Source organism: Citrus sinensis, chromosome 9 (genome assembly GCF_022201045.2).
Source record: "Citrus sinensis cultivar Valencia sweet orange chromosome 9, DVS_A1.0, whole genome shotgun sequence".
Taxonomy (NCBI): Eukaryota; Viridiplantae; Streptophyta; class Magnoliopsida; order Sapindales; family Rutaceae; genus Citrus; species Citrus sinensis.
The window spans coordinates 25,870,929-25,890,291 of NC_068564.1; the positions used below are offsets into that span (position 1 = coordinate 25,870,929).

The 19,363-nt window shown below is 34.6% G+C and overlaps 1 protein-coding gene across 1 annotated transcript; it reads left to right on the forward strand.

Annotated features, from left to right (window-relative positions):
• Positions 1 to 9,269: 9,269 nt before the first annotated feature.
• On the forward strand, positions 9,270 to 19,167 carry LOC102606947 (uncharacterized). The gene is made up of 20 exons (XM_006475156.4): positions 9,270 to 9,636; positions 9,720 to 9,808; positions 10,303 to 10,415; positions 10,520 to 10,574; positions 11,347 to 11,435; positions 11,735 to 11,801; positions 11,881 to 11,943; positions 12,298 to 12,468; positions 12,602 to 12,695; positions 12,784 to 12,863; positions 12,961 to 13,036; positions 13,220 to 13,263; positions 13,998 to 14,065; positions 14,494 to 14,579; positions 14,697 to 14,854; positions 14,947 to 16,276; positions 16,400 to 16,665; positions 17,641 to 17,847; positions 17,933 to 18,089; positions 18,538 to 19,167. The coding sequence occupies exons 1-20, from the start codon at positions 9,525 to 9,527 to the stop codon at positions 18,831 to 18,833; spliced, it is 3,621 nt and encodes a 1,206-aa protein (XP_006475219.1). The 5' UTR covers positions 9,270 to 9,524; the 3' UTR covers positions 18,834 to 19,167.
• Positions 19,168 to 19,363: the final 196 nt, after the last annotated feature.

Sequence of the window (19,363 nt, forward strand, 5' to 3'; positions counted from 1 at the left end):
CAAAGACATAAATTACTGGTAAAAGTAGAGGTATCGATAACGAAGCTGAAGCTGCTAGTGAAGGTTCCTTGAAACCAAGAGATAGATGTACAATGTATAAAAGCATATGCAATGCCAAAATTAATGGAGTATAGGCTCTTGTCTAGCACCACAAGACTGGTATGATAATTGTGCAGGATAATGATATGATGCAAGATGCTTGATAGCCAAGTATTATTATTTAAATATAACTGATGGGTTCTTAATCTACTAAGTTTTGACACATGGTAATTAAATAATTTTATGAACATGATTAAGTGTTTGTTTGGTATAGATTATTTAATGATTATAAGTGTTTATTTAATTTTAAAAACTCTTTGTAAAATTTTTATTGTTATTTAATTGTATTTTGAGTACCAAACAATTAAATATTTTTAATAAAAACTCAGCTTGAATAAACTGTATTTAAAAAGCTATAAACAAAGGCTGAATCTACTCTCAATTTTTCTTATTAAACACAAAAACTCATTGTTTTCAGCTAACCAAAATTCTAAAACTAAGACACAGACAAACATGTTAATTTTTTTCTGTGTGGCAAGTTATATAATGTTAACTTACAATACCTCAAAAATTACGCTAATCAAACAAAGTATAGTTTAATTGTCAAATACTTTTGTGTTATTAAATACAACTCTTAAATTGTTGTAAGGTACAACATTATGTAACTCTGAGGTGATTAGCTCTTCACCCACATCCTGTTTAATTTTTTTTCCTGCTAATATTTTTTCTTTGTTTGTCGGATACAATTTCAATTCTTCGTAGGTCTCAACCTTGCAAGCATATACTTTGAAGTTTGAAGCACTGCTTGTATCTATATTCCTACAGCAAAAATATATTTCAAAAAAATCAATTGAAGAGTCAAATAAATATTCATATTAAACCAATCTTTACAATGTTTACCATACAAACCTTCAAGAAAATAAGAAGGATTTGACCGCATTTCATTGTAGGCTATGACTATGTTGGAGTTCATCTACGGTAGAGCACGAATCTCAGCCACACACGTAAAGTGATAAATAATAAAAAGCTCATTATCACTCATTATTTATTATTTATCACTTTACTTGTGTAGCTGAGATTCGTACTCCACCATAGATGAACTCCAACATAGTCAAACCCTTCATTGTAACCTAGAACACAATAATTGCCATCACTATTTACGTGTCTCATGTCAATGATGAATATACAAATTACCGAGGCTGGGATTTTTTTTTTAAAGAAAAAAAAATCCAAATTCAAATACAATTGAAAACACCATTCACTATCTAACTTCTAAAAATTCACTAACCTTGCTCCATTTTTTTTTTAATATTATTGAAGTCTTCTCCTGCGGCTGCCAGAATCTGCTACGAAGATGAACAGAAACAGAAAGATAAAAAAGAACAATTAAAGAGTTAACGATTGTTTGTTTGTTTATTTTAGAATTTTCGTGTTTAATCAGAAAAATTAAGAGTGGATTAAAATTTTGTCCATAAAATTATTTAATTATCATGTGACAAAATCTTCTACAAATATTAAGGAAGATTGGATTATAAGAGAATCCAAATCCTCACGGCTAAAGTTACATAGAAAGATTAAAGAGTTAACTAACAACATCCTAATATGAACTGCTGGATTGAAGGGGATGAAATTCATGATTCAAATATCATATGGTTTTGTATAATTTTTAACTTGTAACTATCTTTGTGTCATATAATCAAAACCCCCCGAATGTTTAGAAGAAACCCTAATTCCCTTGAACTTTCGCTAAACAATAATAGCATCACAATTTTTAACCCAAGCATATAAAAATTTTTTTAAACAGATTCTTATTATTCCAGCATAGATTTCAAAAGAAACAAGCTAAATATTGTGGAAAGTCTTCCACCCCTGTAAGACACTGATTTTGACTAAGTGTATATATAGTCAAAATATCAACTGCTTTACTACAATTTCTATGTACATGATCGGATGACATCCTGTTTTGGTAACAGTAAATGCTGTAACTTTATAATTATCTAAAACAGCTCTATACAAGTATTACTCTGTCCTTATAATAATTGAATAACCTACAAGAGTTCGACTCAACAAATAACAGAGATAAACTAATCTCACTAGCTAGAATGGTAAAGCGTAACACTTCTGCCCCAGCTTTATCGTAAACACCACAATAAACCCACAGAAGCCATAACTAAGCCGTCATGATTGCGCACTACAGCTGCATAGCCACCCTTAACAAAGCTTAACGTCAACAGCCGCATCAGTGTTGAGCCTAATCCACCCATGAATAGGTGGCTGCCAAACATTAGGCACCGAAACTTATTAAACCATATTTCTAAAATGAGAAATTTATAAAAATAACCATAAAATTTTTGTTATTTTCACAATTAACCCTCTAAATTTTTTTCTATCAACATTAGTCAAACACACGCTTTTCTTCCCAAATTACCCTTGTTTACAAACCAAAAATAACTTTTTTTCTCCCCTTTTATCAAACCAAACACAGCTTTGCACTCTTAAATCATCACCGGCGACGGCAAAAGGTAACGGTAAACGCCGACGGCGAACGGTAAAAGGAATCCGATCATAATCCATCCGGATCCAACACCAATCGGCATCACTGAGTGGTATGAGTTATTTTCTGAACTTGCGAGAGAGTTTCAGTGCGGTTGCTTGCTGCGAGTCGTGGGACAATCTGCCTCAAGCTTGGTGCGACAGGCGCCTGTCGCACCAAGCTATGTGTGACAGGCACCTGTCGCACATAGCTTCGTGCGACATGCACCTGACGCACAAAGCTTCGTGCGACAGGCGCCTGTCGCACCAAGCTTGAGGCAGATTGTCCCACGACTCGCAGCAAGCAACCGCACTGAAACTCTCTCGCAAGTTCAGAAAATAACTCATACCACTCAGTGATGCCGATTGGTGTTGGATCCGAATGGATTATGATCAGATTTCATTTTTATCGTTCGCCGTCGGCGTTTACCGTTGCCTTTTGCCGTCGCCGGTGATGATTTAAGAGTGCAAAACTGCGTTTGGTTTGATAAAAGGGGAGAAAGAAAGTTGTTTTTGGTTTGTAAACAAGGGTAATTTAGGGAGAAAAGCGTATGTTTAGCTAATGTTGATAGAAAAAAGTTTAGAGGATTAATTGTGAAAATAGCAAAAGTTTTATGATTATTTTTGTAAATTTCCCCATTAAAATTAGTGTGTGTTTTTTTTTCCCTGTATGAAATTCATTAACTCATTTACCAATTTGTCATCAGTAATTTTTGCTCCCTAAGCCAAAATTTCGTTGGCTCTTTTCAGTCACAAATTTGGGCTCCATTTCGGATCGGCCCATTATGAGCCATGCATGGAACTGCGTAAAAGTAGTTTTGAAAATGAAACGTAAGACAAGACTCAAGAGGAAGAAAAATCTTTTTTCGGTGATTGGTGAGACTTTAAGTAGAATTTTGGCTTCTCTTATCGCTGTCAACGGAACTAATCCCAATGAATTCACACCTTTCTTCCACGCTTGCCAAAGTACCTTATCATCACTATCTCTGCTAATTTTTGTTTTTTAAGATAATTATGCTAATCTTGCATCTAAGTACCAATTGATTCACAAGTAGGGGTGGGTATATTTTAACCGAACCGATCCAAACCGACGGTTTGGATCGGTTTCATTAATAAAAATACTGGTTTCGGTTTATTGGATTGTAAACCGATATCACTCGGTTTGGATTTTGGTTTGGAAAGATTTCAAATGGATTCAAACCGATCCAATCCAAAATTTACACTTTCATACGTACACAAAGGAAATGTACACTTACATACACAATAGCATATCTCTTACTATAAAAACAAAAAGATAAACCTAATTTTCCAAACACTCACGCCTCCGCCTCCACCTCCAGACTCCAGTGCTTCCTATTCCTAATTCCTATCATTCTCTAACCTCTCAATCTCAAATTCTCAATCACTCATTCTCAAGTCTCCTGAGGTATGTTTTGATTTTATTTTTCTTGCTAAGATTTTATTTCATTTTAGTCAAAAGTAAAAATAGATTTTGGTATAATTGATGATAATTTATTTAATTAATTATTTTTCTTGGTTTTATTTTTCTTGCTACGATTTTATTTCATTTTAGTCAAAGTTAAAATGGATTTAGGTATAATTGATGATAATTTATTTGATTAATTATTTTTCTTGGTTTTATTTTTCTTGCTACGATTTTATTTCATTTTAGTCTAAGTTAAAATGGATTTAGGTATAATTGATGATAATTTATTTGATTAATTATTTTTCTTGGTTTTATTTTTCTTGCTACGATTTTATTTCATTTAATTATTTTTCTTGCTACGATTTTATTTCATTTTAGTCTAAGTTAAAATGGATTTAGGTATAATTGATGATAATTTATTTGATTAATTATTTTTCTTGGTTTTATTTTTCTTGCTGCGATTTTATTTCATTTTAGTCCAAGTTAAAATGGATTTAGGTATAATACTATAATTGATGATAATTTATTTGATTAATTAATTCCATAACTATTTTTTTAATCTTTATTAATTGTAGAAGCTCTCAACATGGAAGATAATTCTAATATGAATGATATCATGGAAGATGGAGAAACATTGATGGATGATTTTCTGGAACCTAAAAGTAAGAAATCTAAAATAGGGGGTGATCGTCTTCATGACAGTGAAAGGGGTTCAAAAGCTTGGCCTCATTATATCAAAGATGAAGTGAATAAGACATGTAAGTGCAAATATTGTGGGAAGCAGTATAAGTGTGATAGTAAGTTTAATGGGACTTCTAATTTGTGGACTCACTTAAGAGAACAATGTGAAAAATATTGGGCTACTTTAGATGATGAGACTCAAACTAAACTAACAAGCTTCCGTGTTAAGAAAAAAAAGTCTAATATGGCAAGTGGTAGTGGCACTGGGAATACTGTGTATGGTAGTGGGTTGGGGCTTGCTGGAAAGTTTGATAAGGAGGATTGTAGGAAGACTGTAGCTATGTATTTTATTCTTAATGAGGTTCCATTTAGGGAAGTAGAGTCTTATGGGTTTCATCTTTTGTGCGATAAACTTTGTCTTAGATTTGGCCCTCCTTCTAGGAGAACACTTGTTAGAGATATATATCAATTGTATTTAGCTGAGAAGGCAGCATTGAAAAATATGTTTATTGCAAGTAAGTATAGAGTTTCTATTACTACAGACACTTGGACTTCCATACAAAATTTTAATTATATGGTTGTGACAGCCCATTGGGTTGATCCTAATTGGAAATTACAGAAGAGGATTTTGAATTTTTTCCAAATAACAAGCCACAAAGGGGATTCAATTGGCAAGCTCATTGAAAAATGCTTGCTTGATTGGGGTATAGAAAAAGTGATGACTGTTACAGTTGATAATGCGAGTGCTAATGATGTTGCTGTTAATTATTTGAAAAAAAAGTTGAAAAATTGGAAGGGCGATGCAATGATTTTAGATGGAGATTGTTTACATTTACGTTGTTGTGCCCATATTGTTAATTTGATTGTGACTGAAGGGCTTAAAGAGATGCATGACTCAATTGCTAGCATTCGCAATGCAATTATGTATGTGAGGTCTTCTGGTTTGAGGTTGCATAAATTTAAATCATGTGTTGAGAGAGAGAAAATTGAAAATAAAGGACTTTTAGCATATGATGTGCCCACTAGATGGAATTCTACCTACACTATGTTGTCAAGAGCCATACACTTTCAGAAAGCTTTTGAAAGGCTCGAAGAAGAGGAACATGATGGACCATATATGAGTTTTTTCAATGAGAGGAAGGCAGAACAGATCAGGCCACCCACTGCTGAAGATTGGAAAAATGCTGAAATATTTATTGAGTTTTTGAAATTTTTCAATGATGTTACAGTTGATTTCAGTGCTTCATTATCAATTACATCTAACTTGTATTTTCATCATCTTTGCACCATTCAAACCCAATTGCATTTGTATATTGAAAATGAGGACGTGCTTCTCAGTAAAATGGCTGAAAAAATGAAAATAAAGTGTGACAAGTATTGGGGTTCTGTGGACACCATCAACTAGCTGTTGATCATTGCTGTGGTGCTTGATCTAAGGTAAAAATCTGTTATTTCATTTGAATTTTTTATTTTTTATGATAAAATCTATTGTGCTAATTATTTACTCTAATTTTTTTTTTAATCTAAGGTACAAATTGAATTATGTGTCGTTTTGCTTTGAACAATTGCATAATCCTAAGAAAGTGGAAGAAATTACATCAAACATTAAGAAGCTACTTTTGAAGGTATATTCTTAAACTTTCAAAATAAATTTAGTTATAATAATAGTTATTTTATTTTTTTTAATTTAAATGTATTTATATTTACTTCAATTTATTTTCATAGCTATATAAGACCTATTATCCTATGGAATCTACTTCTGGTGGTGGTAGCCAATCTAGTAATGATGTTTGGGCAATTGATGCGGGTTTAAGAAGGAAAAGTGGCAAGGACTACTCATTTATTAATACAAAGACTCAATATAAGCAGTTAAAAGTGCAGAAAAATTCCATTGATTTGAAAAATGAGGTTGAGAGGTATTTGTTCGAACCTAGTGAGGATGAAAATGATGATCAGTTTGATGTTTTGGGCTGGTGGAGTGCAAATAGTGCCAGGTTTAGGACTTTGTCACAAATTGCAAAGGATGTGTTAGCAATTCCTGTATCTACTGTGGCTTCTGAATCGGCTTTTAGTACCGGAGGTCGTGTAGTTGATGCATTTCGAAGTTCATTAACCCCTACAATGGTGGAGGCTTTGATATGCAGTCAACAATGGCTTAAAGCATTTGGTATGGATGAAAAATATATTAAGAAGTTTGATGTAGAAGCATTATCATCATCCTTCAGTGATTTGGAATTATGTGCGTCTGTGGAGCAAGGTAACTATGCTTTAAATATTGTATAATTACATTATATTCTAAGTTAAGTAATCTAACTAATTATATTTGCCATTTTATGCAGATTTTGACAAATGAAAAGCAATTGGGCATAAGTTTTGACGACAAATGCACAATATTTTAATTGTCAAATGTTGTTCAAATTTATTTTAATTTTGTGAGTTTGTTTTGATTGAACATGGGGAGAACTTTTTTATTATAATGTATTATGTTGTGAACAAATTTTGTGAGTTTGTTTTGATTGAACATGGAGAGATTTTGTTTATTAAAATGTATTCTGTTGTGAACAAATATAAAACCAGTATATATTCTGTTATTAGAACTCAAACCGAAGATCCAAACCGATCCAGTCGGTTTGGATCGGTTCGGTTTATAAAAAATTTATGTCTATATCGGTTTGGGAATATTTCAAACCGATAAGTTTGGATCGGTTTGATAATATGTCTCAAACTGATCCAAACCGAATTTGCCCACCCCTATTCACAAGTATCATTATGCTTCTGTTAGTGAAAAAAAAAACATTTAATTTACATTTTAGAATAAACAAATCTTTCTTGCTATTACATGGACCATTTGTAAACATCCATCGATAATGATATATAATTTTGAAGTAATAAACTAATAATGGTAGTGGTTCAAACTTTCCTCGCCTTAATGTTGAAAATATATATATTTTTTTAAATAATAAATTTATTACACCAAGCATACTTGATAGATGTACAATGGGATAATAATTTCAATTTAAATAAATAAATCAAAACAATGAATTGATGAACAACACTAAAGATATTATCATTTTACAATGGTTAAAAAATACATTTTAAAAATACTCAAGAGAAGTATGATAAATACTAGAACCCTAATTGATAGCTTAAGTTTACTTTCACTATGATTTTGTTTGGGATTGAGATACTGTAACTTTTAAGTTGCAGCTGTTTGTGGAAAAAAGTTGTAATTGTGAAATATAAGTTAATAATATATAGTGAATATAAAATTTAAATAATAATTTTGATAAAATTATTAAAGATGCAATATATTTTCAATCATAAAAATAAAAAATCATATTAACATAACTTCTAAGGTACGACAACTAGTGCTTATCAAATACTTTTCTACTGTAACTTTTAAATTACAGCTACCTAACCTCAATCACAAACACACTCTATATATGTTTAATCCACGTCTATCGTTTTTTCCTTTTTCAAATTATCTTTTACTATAATCAAAATATTATAAGTGCCCAAAAAGAATTATAATACGTAATAAATTAGATAGAGCTAACTAAGACCAAATTTATTTTATTTATTCTTTATGTATTGACATGTCAGTTTGCTCTATCATTACATCACGTAACATGTGAGCCGAATTTGGAATGTATTAAATATATATGATCAGCCAAGTCATTGTTATATTTGACTAAAGTCTAAAGCCATTGATTTAATGCAAAAGTGTCTGAGTCTCAAATGGCTAGTTGGTCACATTCCATGCAAAATTGTGTTGCATACTTTGCATGTGGCTTCAAAGTCCATTTGCTAACCCTTCGTTTACTTTTGACAAGCTGGATATATTCTATTTCTATAGATCAAGATGTCTTATTATGCTTTGTTGAAACTTTTTAAAGGGTCTAAGACTTGAACATAAGATTTAACGGAGTAGTTATAAAATTTTTTTAATCTAATTAAACATTTAAATTTAAATCTTATATTTCTTTGATCAGAGGCTGAATCGATTACTAGAAGAAGAATTAGTTCAAAAAATTAAAATATTTTTGTGAGAAAATAAAACTTCCATCGGAAAAAAAGTAAATAAAAGATTTTTATAAAAAATTTCATAAAATCGAGAATGAAGTTTTCATTTAGTAAATGTTAGATCATGAATTAATAACTGCATTTAATCTCTAAAAGAACTCAATTGTTTCGAACTTTTTATTTTTAGAATAGAATAAAAATATGAAATAAAAAATTTAATATGATTTTTCTTAAATTTTTATTTTTTAAAATTATTATTTTTTAAACAATTAACAAAACTTTTAAATAGCAGAGAATAAATAATTTTTTAAATAAGAAAATTATCGGTCCTGAAAATGATTTCTTCTTCCACAAACCAACGACAAAAAACACCGACAAATCCTCTTCTGACACAGCTCTTGCAGCTCCACGCACATGCCCCCTAGAGATCCAATGCATTTTAGCCTGATGATTGAATCCCCCTCTTTTTCCTCGCACGTGCCGCACGTGCCAACAGCTCCGATTTCCCGTTTTACTCACACGTGCGACCAATTCACCAAACACGTGCCGACCCGCCCTTCGCTTTCTCTGTTCTGAGAGTGGGAGATTCCCACCTGAACGCAATTCTTTCCCACACAAAAAAGCCACTCTCATCAAAACGTAGTGAAATTTTCCTTCACATTTCTCCCAAAAAAAAAATTAAAAAAACTCCTAAATTAGGTTTTCACATTGTTGAATCGGAAACAATTTCGATAAATTTTAATGTGATCGTCACAGCAACACATCCTTTAAAAAAAACACTATAAAAACGAACGACGAAGACGAAGAGGATTGAAGTGATTTAATGGAGTCGATAATAGCTCGCGCCTTAGAGTATACGTTCAAGTACTGGCTCAAATCTTTCTCAAGAGATCAGTTCAAGCTTCAAGGCCGCACTGCGCAGCTCTCCAATTTAGGTAAAATTTTGGCTTAATTATACGTTAATTAATAGCGTGATCTCGTCATTATGCTTAATGATTGAATTTCGTTGGATGATTAGATATAAATGGAGATGCGTTGCATGCGAGTATGGGATTGCCACCGGCGTTGCACGTGACCACAGCAAAACTTGGAAAATTAGAAATAATTGTCAGTATTGCTTTTTAATTGTTCTTATATTTCTAACATTTGATTCGTTTTTTGACGTTGAATTAAAATATATCGTTTTCCTTTTTGTTAAATCTTTAATGTCATTAGTGTTTGTCAGATCAGATTATATGGTAATGATTGGTTTAGCGTAGAATTGAATCCATTGCTGTTAGTTCTTTCATTTCTGGAAATTCAGAAACTGTGTCTATTTAGGGTAATAAATGGTGTTGTCTAAATCGAACTGATGATTATTTGGTTAGGGAAGCTAGTTTTTTCTCAAATTTCAATTCTTGTTTTAGTGTCTGTTTTGATAATATTAGAAATTGGAGAAATGGTAATCTTAAGACCTCAGAGATTCTACACTCAGGATTAGCTTACAGTAAATGATTTTATTTTGAGTTTCTGGCAATTTATCTGCTTTTGTCTCATTTTATGCTTTCTCTTCTGTGGTTGGTTGTCTGACGCACCTTTAATCACCTACTATCTACGAATAGCTGCCCTCCTCTGTAAGTAATGTACAAATAGAGCCAATTGTTCTGCAAGTTGATAGACTTGATTTGGTTCTGGAGGAGAACCCGGACAAGGATGCATGTAATTACGCAAGCAGGTCTGTATTTTCATGTTGCTCACTGAGTTATCTATTCTATGGATGCGTTCAGTCATTATTTTATTCTTTGTTAAACATTTTGATCTCGCATTTTCCACTTGCAGTACCCCGACGCCCACTGGCTCCAGCAAGGGTAGCGGTTACGGATTTGCTGATAAGGTTAGATGCAATGTGGTGTTGTTATAATAGCATTTGCATGTAGAATTTGTGTGAACGGCTAAACTTAAGATGTGCATATGATAACTTCTTGGTTTTGTTTCTTTTTCTCTGCGTTCCCTCTTCACGATGTTAGTATAAGTAATTAATGCTTTGAAGACTGTCATTCTAGAAATCTTTGCTTAAGAGGATACAGGTTACGTATTACTTATTCAAATATGATCCTTAACTCAATCCTTGACATACATATTAGGAATTTTCTCCTCAAAGAATTTTGTGTGTGGATTCTCTTTTTCTTAGTTGGATTCAGGCATGCCTTTGGACTGAGAGATTAAAGTAATCCACCATTTTGTTATTGTACCAAGGCATTTCAGTGGAAGTTGTGCCGTACCCTGAGAAATCGGACTAAATGTTATTCATATCATTTATGAGGGTACGGGCATATATGCTTGTTTGTTTGTTTGCAGTGGCTTATATTAAGCTGTCATTGACTTGGTCAAAACACTTATGGTCTCATACTCTAAGGCCTTTACTAACTTCTTTCTAGCACTCAAGTTGCAACTTTTAAATAGTACTAGATCACACCTCCTACTGATATCATTATAGGGACCAAACACAAGGTCAGGATCCGTGTTTATGGGGATTTAGTCAATCATCTATAGCAGCAGCCATGTTGGCTAACTGATGCAGCTCTTCCTTGTGTGGGGTTGTTATTTACATGCACATAGTTGTAGCCATTGAGTAAAATTACATACTGACTTGTTATAAGTATCAGATTGCAGATGGAATGACTTTACAGGTTAATACAGTCAATCTTCTTCTTGTAACAAGGGGAGGTGCTCAACGCGATGGAGGGGCATCTTGGTGAGTTTGTATTTTGTTCATTGAATTTTTTTTCTTTTTACATGATTTTTGTTGTTTTCCGTTCTTTAGGGAGGAATGTTCTCCTTCATGCCTGACCTATCTGCTTTAATGCCACTTTCTATCATGATGAAGGCTATTGATAACTTTTTTTTTTTTGAATGGGGCTATTGATAACTTTTATGAATTATAAACTCGTCCTCCTGTGGGTTGCAAAATTGTTTCTTCTTTCTGCTAATTTTCCCTTTTGGTGCACATCTTGGGAGATGATAAGCTGACATTGCTGGTTTCTCTGTTGGAAGGACACCTCCTATGGCATCTATCACTATACGCAATCTGGTTTTGTGTACAACAAATGAAAACTGGCAGGTAATTTAGTGGATGTGGTTATGATACGACCGTTACTGTGCTCTTTAGTACTGCTTGTTTGAACAATTTCCCTCGACAGGTTGTAAATCTTAAGGAGGCTCGGGATTTCTCTTTGAACAAGAAGTTCATATACGTATTCAAGGTAATACAAACATGCGCCATTCACAGATTATCACTATATTTTTTTTTTCCGTTCCTTTTCTTTTTGATGGATTTTCTATTCAGCTGAGATGAGGGGTGCTAGTGAGGGGAGATAGGTTATCCTACTCTTTTGGTTTGATCTAACTAAAATTCTAATTATTGTTATTATCGTCGATGTTTTTTTGGTGTTTTGTTTATCATCGTTATTGTTGCTTCTGTTGCTGTTTTTATTATTATCTACACAGATGTTTCATGTGTTGTTCTGAGTTTGCTTCTCTTTCGTGTGTAATAAGTATGCCATATTGAACATGTCCTCCAACATTAATAATTAATGGTTTTCATTTTGTCTCAACAGAAACTTGAATGGGAAACTTTATCTGTTGATCTCCTGCCTCATCCTGATATGTTCGCTGATGGTAGCATAGCACGCTCTAATGAGGGAGCAAGTCACAGAGATGAGGATGGTGCTAAAAGGGCTTTCTTTGGTGGGGAGCGCTTCATTGAAGGAATATCTGCGCAGGCTTATGTAATGCAACTTAAACATTTGTAATTGTTTCTTGATGAATTTTTCTTTTTCCCAAATTTCTTGTAGGATACTAGATAGCGTGGTCCAGCTTTTTTATAGGATCTGTTGGTACTGACCCTGTAATTTTGTTCAGATCACCGTGCAGAGGACAGAATTGAACAGTCCACTTGGGCTTGAGGTTCAGTTGCATGTTACAGAAGCTGTCTGTCCTGCATTAAGTGAGCCAGGTATCAAAGTGGCAAGTCTTCCACTCCTTATCTCCGCACTGTTGGAATGATTCAAGTGGCTAATCATAGCATTGTGATTTCTGTGCAGGATTACGTGCTCTTCTGCGCTTCTTGTCTGGTCTGTATGTTTGTCTAAATAGAGATGATGTTGATCTAACAACCCAACAGGTATTAAGTTGCATTCCTTAAACATAACATATTTTGTTATAGATAAATCTCAAGGAAATTGTATCTAACTTCTTCTATTTATATTTAATCCTGATAGCTATCTACTGAAGCCGCTGGTCGTTCTCTAGTCTCAATTGTTGTGGACCACATATTTCTCTGCATCAAAGATGCTGGTTCGTTTCTCTGTGTTCTGAGTTTCTTATTCTTTTATCCTTTTATTCGCATATTTTTGTAGGTTCTACATTTCTTTAATCCACAAAGCTATTCTTATACAACCGTTTGTGATAGTTTTTGACATTTTTTCTTAGTCCAGATTGATACGGTTTAAATACTTTTTAACAATGATGTACTTACAGAGTTTCAGCTCGAGCTTTTGATGCAGTCACTTTTTTTTTCACGGGTATTGTTCCTTGACACAAATGTCTAATATGTTGATGATGTTTAATTAGTTTCCTGATGTAAAAATTTGTTGCTAAAAGATTTATCACATTTCAAGAAATATATGATTGATGGCAAACAACTGCGTGTCTGTCTCTAAATGATGTATGATTAATACTAGTAATCAACAGTAGAGAAACATGGGAATATGAATTGCTGAACATGTAGCTTGAACATTTAAACCTATCACTACTTTGATTCCCTTCCCATTTTACCTTAAGGAACTGTAACTCAAAAGTGTATAGGTCTGTCATTACATCCTTTGAAATTAAAGTTTACTTGGAGCTGCTTTCTAGGTGGCTTATATGCTCTTCGTCTAGTTTGGTTTTAGATAGGCAAAGATCCGCTACAGGGACCAAACCTCTGCCTTTTGACTGATAGTCTGAGAAATAAAGATGACCTTTCCTGTAGTTTGGATTCGTTCCCCGTCATGGTTCTTTGAAATCATAAGTATATTGTGCTTGTTAACTGCACTGTGGGTGCTATGCCATGTTTTCCTAGCTGTCTAAACCTCTGCCTTTTGAGTTTTGACCGATAGCTTGAGAAATAAAGATGACCTTTCCTGTAGTTTGGATTCGTTTCCCTTCGTGGTTCTTTGAAACCATAATTATATTGTGCTTGTTAACTGCACTGTGGGTGCTATGCCATGTTTTCCTAGCTGTCTGAGAACTTATGATAGGATATACTTTTATGCAGGCAACTGTTTCTGATGGAGAAACTGCTAGTAACTTGACTAAGATTACAGTTGCTGGCCTTTTTTTAAGGTAAACTCATTGTCTCATAATTGTTTAGAAATTTGATGCTGATGAATTTACTTAGATGCTCTCTTTTTGGTTTCTGTTATGTCTCTGGGTATCTTGTGCTGCATGTTGCTCTCATTCTATTGTTTGCATTGTTTAACTTTAGACCTTAAAATGCAGAAGATACCTAAAGCTATGCAGGAAAAAATGGAATACATTATATATAGTAACTTTGTTGATACGAGCCTTTTTTATTTTTCACTAATATACTTGGTCTCGGATAAAAAATACATCATATATAGTATCATCTGATATCTATAGAAGTTTCAGATTCGGTTTGTGCTAAGTTCCACCCTCCTCTCTGCCATTATATATATATATATTCCCCTGCAGCTGACTTGATGGCATCATGTGAGTGGATTCTAATTACGATGTGAATGACTAAAATGCAGGGATACCTTTTCACGCCCTCCAAGTACTTTGGTGCAACCATCTATGCAGGCTGTCTCAGAAGATCTTGTGCTTATTCCTGACTTTGGTATTGAATAATTTGTTGGATGCGACAGAGCAATTAAGTTTAATTTTATATATTGTTCGTCAGATTCAACATTTATCATTTAAAGCTGATCCATTTCTCATTTGACTGCTTGAACAGCTAAGGATTTTTGCCCTGTTATATGTCCACTGGGTGACCAGCAGTGGCAGATAAATAAGGGTGTTCCTTTGATATGCCTTCATACGCTTCAGGTCAAGCCTTCCCCAGCCCCGCCTTCTTTTGCTTCACGGACGGTTATCAGCTGCCAGCCACTTATGGTATGCTACAACAACTTTATTGATTGAATTCTTTCCATTTATTTGTATCTGGCCATCTAATTTCTTACTATTATTTCCTATTATTTGCTCAGATTCATCTTCAGGAAGAATCCTGTTTGAGGATATCTTCCTTTTTAGCTGATGGCATTCTTGTCAACCATGGTGCCGTGTTACCTGATTCTTCAGTTAACTCCCTTGCATTCTATCTTGAGGACTTAGACATTACTGTTCCTTTGGACATGAATAAATTGGATAATCATGCTCGTCAGAGAAACCTTACAGCACATAGCTCCTTTGCTGGAGCAAGACTTCATATTAAGAAGTTGTTCTTTTCAGAGTCACCTTCCCTAAAACTAAGGTTACTACACCTCGAGAAAGATCCTGCTTGCTTTTGTTTGTGGGAGGATCAACCAATTGATGCTAGCCAGAGGAAATGGACAGCTGGAGCATCACACCTTAGTTTATCTCTGGAAACATGTACTAGTATAACTGGATCTCAAAACTCTAATTCAGGCTTGTGGAAATGTGTTGAGCTGAAAGATGCTTGTATTGAGGTAGCTATGGTGTCTGCTGATGGGAAACCATTAACAGTTGTTCCTCCTCCAGGTGGTGTTGTCAGAATAGGGGTTGCCTGTCAGCAATATTTATCAAACACTTCCGTTGAGCAGTTATTCTTTGTCCTTGACATCTATACATACTTTGGGAGAGTCAGTGAAAAGATTGTCCGAGTTGGAAAAAATAAAAGTGCAATGAAAAGTGGTAATGAATCTTTGGGCGTGAAGTTGATGGAGAATGCTCCTAATGATACTGCTGTAAGTTTAGCAGTGAAGGACCTTCAACTTAGATTTCTGGAACCTTCTTCCATGAATATTGAGGGAATGCCTCTGGTTCAGTTTGTTGGGGAAGATATGTTCATCAAAGTTACTCATAGAACCCTTGGTGGTGCAGTTGCAGTTTCATCCACTATACTTTGGGAGAGTGTTGAGGTGGACTGTGTGGACACTGAGGAAAACTTGCCACATGAAAATGGTATACTTTTACCTCCTAGTGAAAGCTGTCCTCAGGACATTGGGAATGGCTACCCTCAGCTAAGAGCAGTATTTTGGGTTCACAAGAAAGGGAAGCATCGATTGAATGACAGTGCATATGCGATGCCTTTTCTGGATATGAGCATGGTACACGTTATACCTCTAAGTGAAGGGGATAGAGAGTGTCATAGTTTGAGCTTATCGGCTTGTATTTCAGGTGTTCGCCTTGGTGGAGGAATGAACTACGCTGAAGCCCTACTTCACCGATTTGGAATACTTGGACCTGATGGCGGTCCTGGAGAGGGGCTGTCTAAAGGGATCGAGCATTTATCGGAAGGGCCACTGTCAAAACTTTTCAAAGCGTCACCTCTCAGTGTTGAAGATGTAGGAGAGGGTATGGAACAAATTGTATAGACAAAAATGTTTGGTTGTAATTTTTCATGTAAATGAGTGATGCTGTTTTGTACCTATTTGTCATACTATTTGCACTGCTCTTATTGTTGTGTCTTTTCTTCAGGTAGAAATTCATTAGATGGGAAAGATGGTCTTGTGCACTTGGGATTGCCAGATGATGTTGATATATGTGTAGAATTGAAAGACTGGTTATTTGCCCTTGAAGGTGCCCAGGAGATGGAAGAAAGGTGTTGTTTATCCAGTCAAGAAGTGAGCAGGGAAGAGAGGTCTTGGCACACAACTTTCCAGAGTGTGCGAGCAAAAGCTAAAAGTATTCCGAGGCAAGGAAAACCATATGGAACCCAGAGACACCCTGTGGAATTGGTTACAGTAAGGATTTCACCTTCTCTTTTTCATTTTTCTTCTTTAGGATTTTATTTCATTTTTCTTATGAAGGTGGAAGCATAATTAAGAGCAAAATTATGTAAAAATGTTAAATTTAATTAAGCAAATTTTTAGTCTTATCCTTGCAAATCATTATAAACAATTTCTGTCATTGTGTTAGGACTATCTTGGAAGCAGAGCATTATGAGATGCAGTCATAGTTTAATTTTTCCTGATTTGAAATAAGTCTTTAATAGGTGGGGGGTTATAAGTGGGCTTGTCCCAACAACTTTACTGAAACGGATATACTTGAAATAGTTACTATGAAGCTTTTTTTTTTTTTCAAAAAGAAAAATTGGAGGCACAACCGCTTCTACCCCCTCCCTCACCACCCCCCCCGGGTCTAATGGCAACCCAATCCCTCCCTGCCTGCAAGGGGGGTTCGAACCCCAGGCCTCTTGTTTTCAACACGAGATTTTAATATTTCAACTAGATGGCACTGACGAGGCACGGCTTACTTGGTTCACTGTAACATTTGTTTTTGTTATAATTTTGTTAAGAATGTTCCATAGTGTCCATTGATTATGTTTAGTTACACACCAGACCTCTTGTTTTCAACACATGAGATTTTACCATCTCAATTAGATGGCACTCATGAGACACAACGAATTTGGTTCACTGTAGCATTTGTTTTTGTGAGAATTTTGTTATTGATATGCTTCATACTGTCCGTTGATTACATTTTCTTATACATGTAAGTAGAATTTTGGTCAGATATGGTCGAATTATGGGATTGGAAGCTTTTTCTTCTCCGTTTTGACACTTCAGACATGAATAGCTTAGTTGTGCTTGAGGTCAATTCAAGACAGACAGAATTGCAGAGATGTCTTTCTTATTTAATTGATTTAATGACAGAATTATATTCATGTCTCTATGTTATTTCTAATTGACATTTTACATGATAAATGATAATGCATGTAGGTCAGTGTGGATGGCCTGCAGACCTTGAAGCCTCAGGTCCAAAAGGATTTACAACCTGGTGTCTTACCTGCAAATGGAATCAAAGAAAGTGCTGGCTCATCTGGTGGTATAAATGTTGAAATTCGTATGGTGATATCGGAGGACAATGCTGAGAATGAAATGGACAAATGGATGGTGGAGAACTTGAAATTCTCTGTTAAGGAACCGGTACTGGGATATGAACTTTCTAGGTTTGGTTGCTGCCACTTATCTTAATGGATCTTTTTGTATGATGGTAATTTTTGTGCTGCAGATTGAGGCCATTGTTACCAAGGATGAGGTTGAACACCTTGCTTTTTTGTGCAAGTCTGAAGTTGAGTCAATGGGTCGAATTGCTGCTGGAGTCTTAAGGTTACTCAAGCTGGAAAAGACAATCGGCCAGTCTGCCATAGATCAACTGGGCAACCTTGGTATGGTTGATCTAATAACATTCTTATCAATTTTGTTCTGGACTAGCATTGCATCATTCTTCAATTTGTTTGATTGAAAATATTGGTCCTTTGTGGATTTGAATGTACAAAAAGTACTCAAGTTTTATAGCAAGCGGACAGAATTTAATTTGAGGTAGAGTTTGTTGAAATTGGGTTAACCTGTTCTAATTGATTAGGACATGAAACTGAAATAATTGGTAGTACATATTATTTGACTACCTTATGCTAAGCTTTCTAGAATAAATAATAAAAAGTGGTTGATGCATGGGTGCGTTTCGAATAAAAAATGATTATGTATATTGAACAGGAAAAGATAAATTCTCATTTTGAGTTGTGCTTTCTAGTCGGTTGTGGTTAATCTCCATAGTCTAGGTAGCTATTTTTTCCGCTGATGGTTAGGGATTTATTTACAACTATTGACTTGCAGGTAGTGGGGGATTTGACAAGATTTTCTCCCCACATCTCAGCCGGCGTAGCAGTGGTCAAAGTATCGGACAATTCTCATTGGAAAATTCGGTTACTAAAAGTTCACATACATCATTAGAATCAACTCTGACTTCACTTGAAGAGGCAGTTTCAGATTCTCAGGCCAAGTGTGCTGCTTTGGTAACTAACTTAGGTAGTACAGAATATTCTTCAGATCATCTGGCCAGTATTAATCAACTCAGAGAGAAAATAGAAAGTATGCAGAGTTTATTGACGCAATTGCGTTCTCAAATTTAGTTGCTCCCACTGCTTGGAAAAGAAAATGCCTTTTTCTGCTATTCCTCGATGCACAATTTTGGGTTAAAAAGGATACAGATCATATAGTTCCCCCCACATTCTTTTGTGTAAATAGTATACATGTAATAGCGTGTTAAGTACATGTAATTGTCGGGCAGAAGAGAAAGCTGTTCATAGGGCCCGGAATTTTGTATCATTTAGATTGATTTTTTTTGTCCCCCCCTCTGCAATATATATTTTTTTTAAACGGAGATCTTGGTGCGTCGCCTAAGTCGTTCATTTCTGTATGTTGTAGTTGAAAATTGAATACAAATAGAGTATTGTTTTTTTAATACATTAGTGTAGTCAGAATTTTGTATTTACTAAACCCAGGGATACCAGAAATTTTCTATTAATGTGATGGTATGTTTGCTAATGAAACACAGCATCCATTTTAAAATAATTATTCTAAATGCATGCAATGCTAGAGACCAAATGTGACCTACGAAGCAGCAAGAGGAGGAAGACGTTGAATTCTTGTATCAATTAAT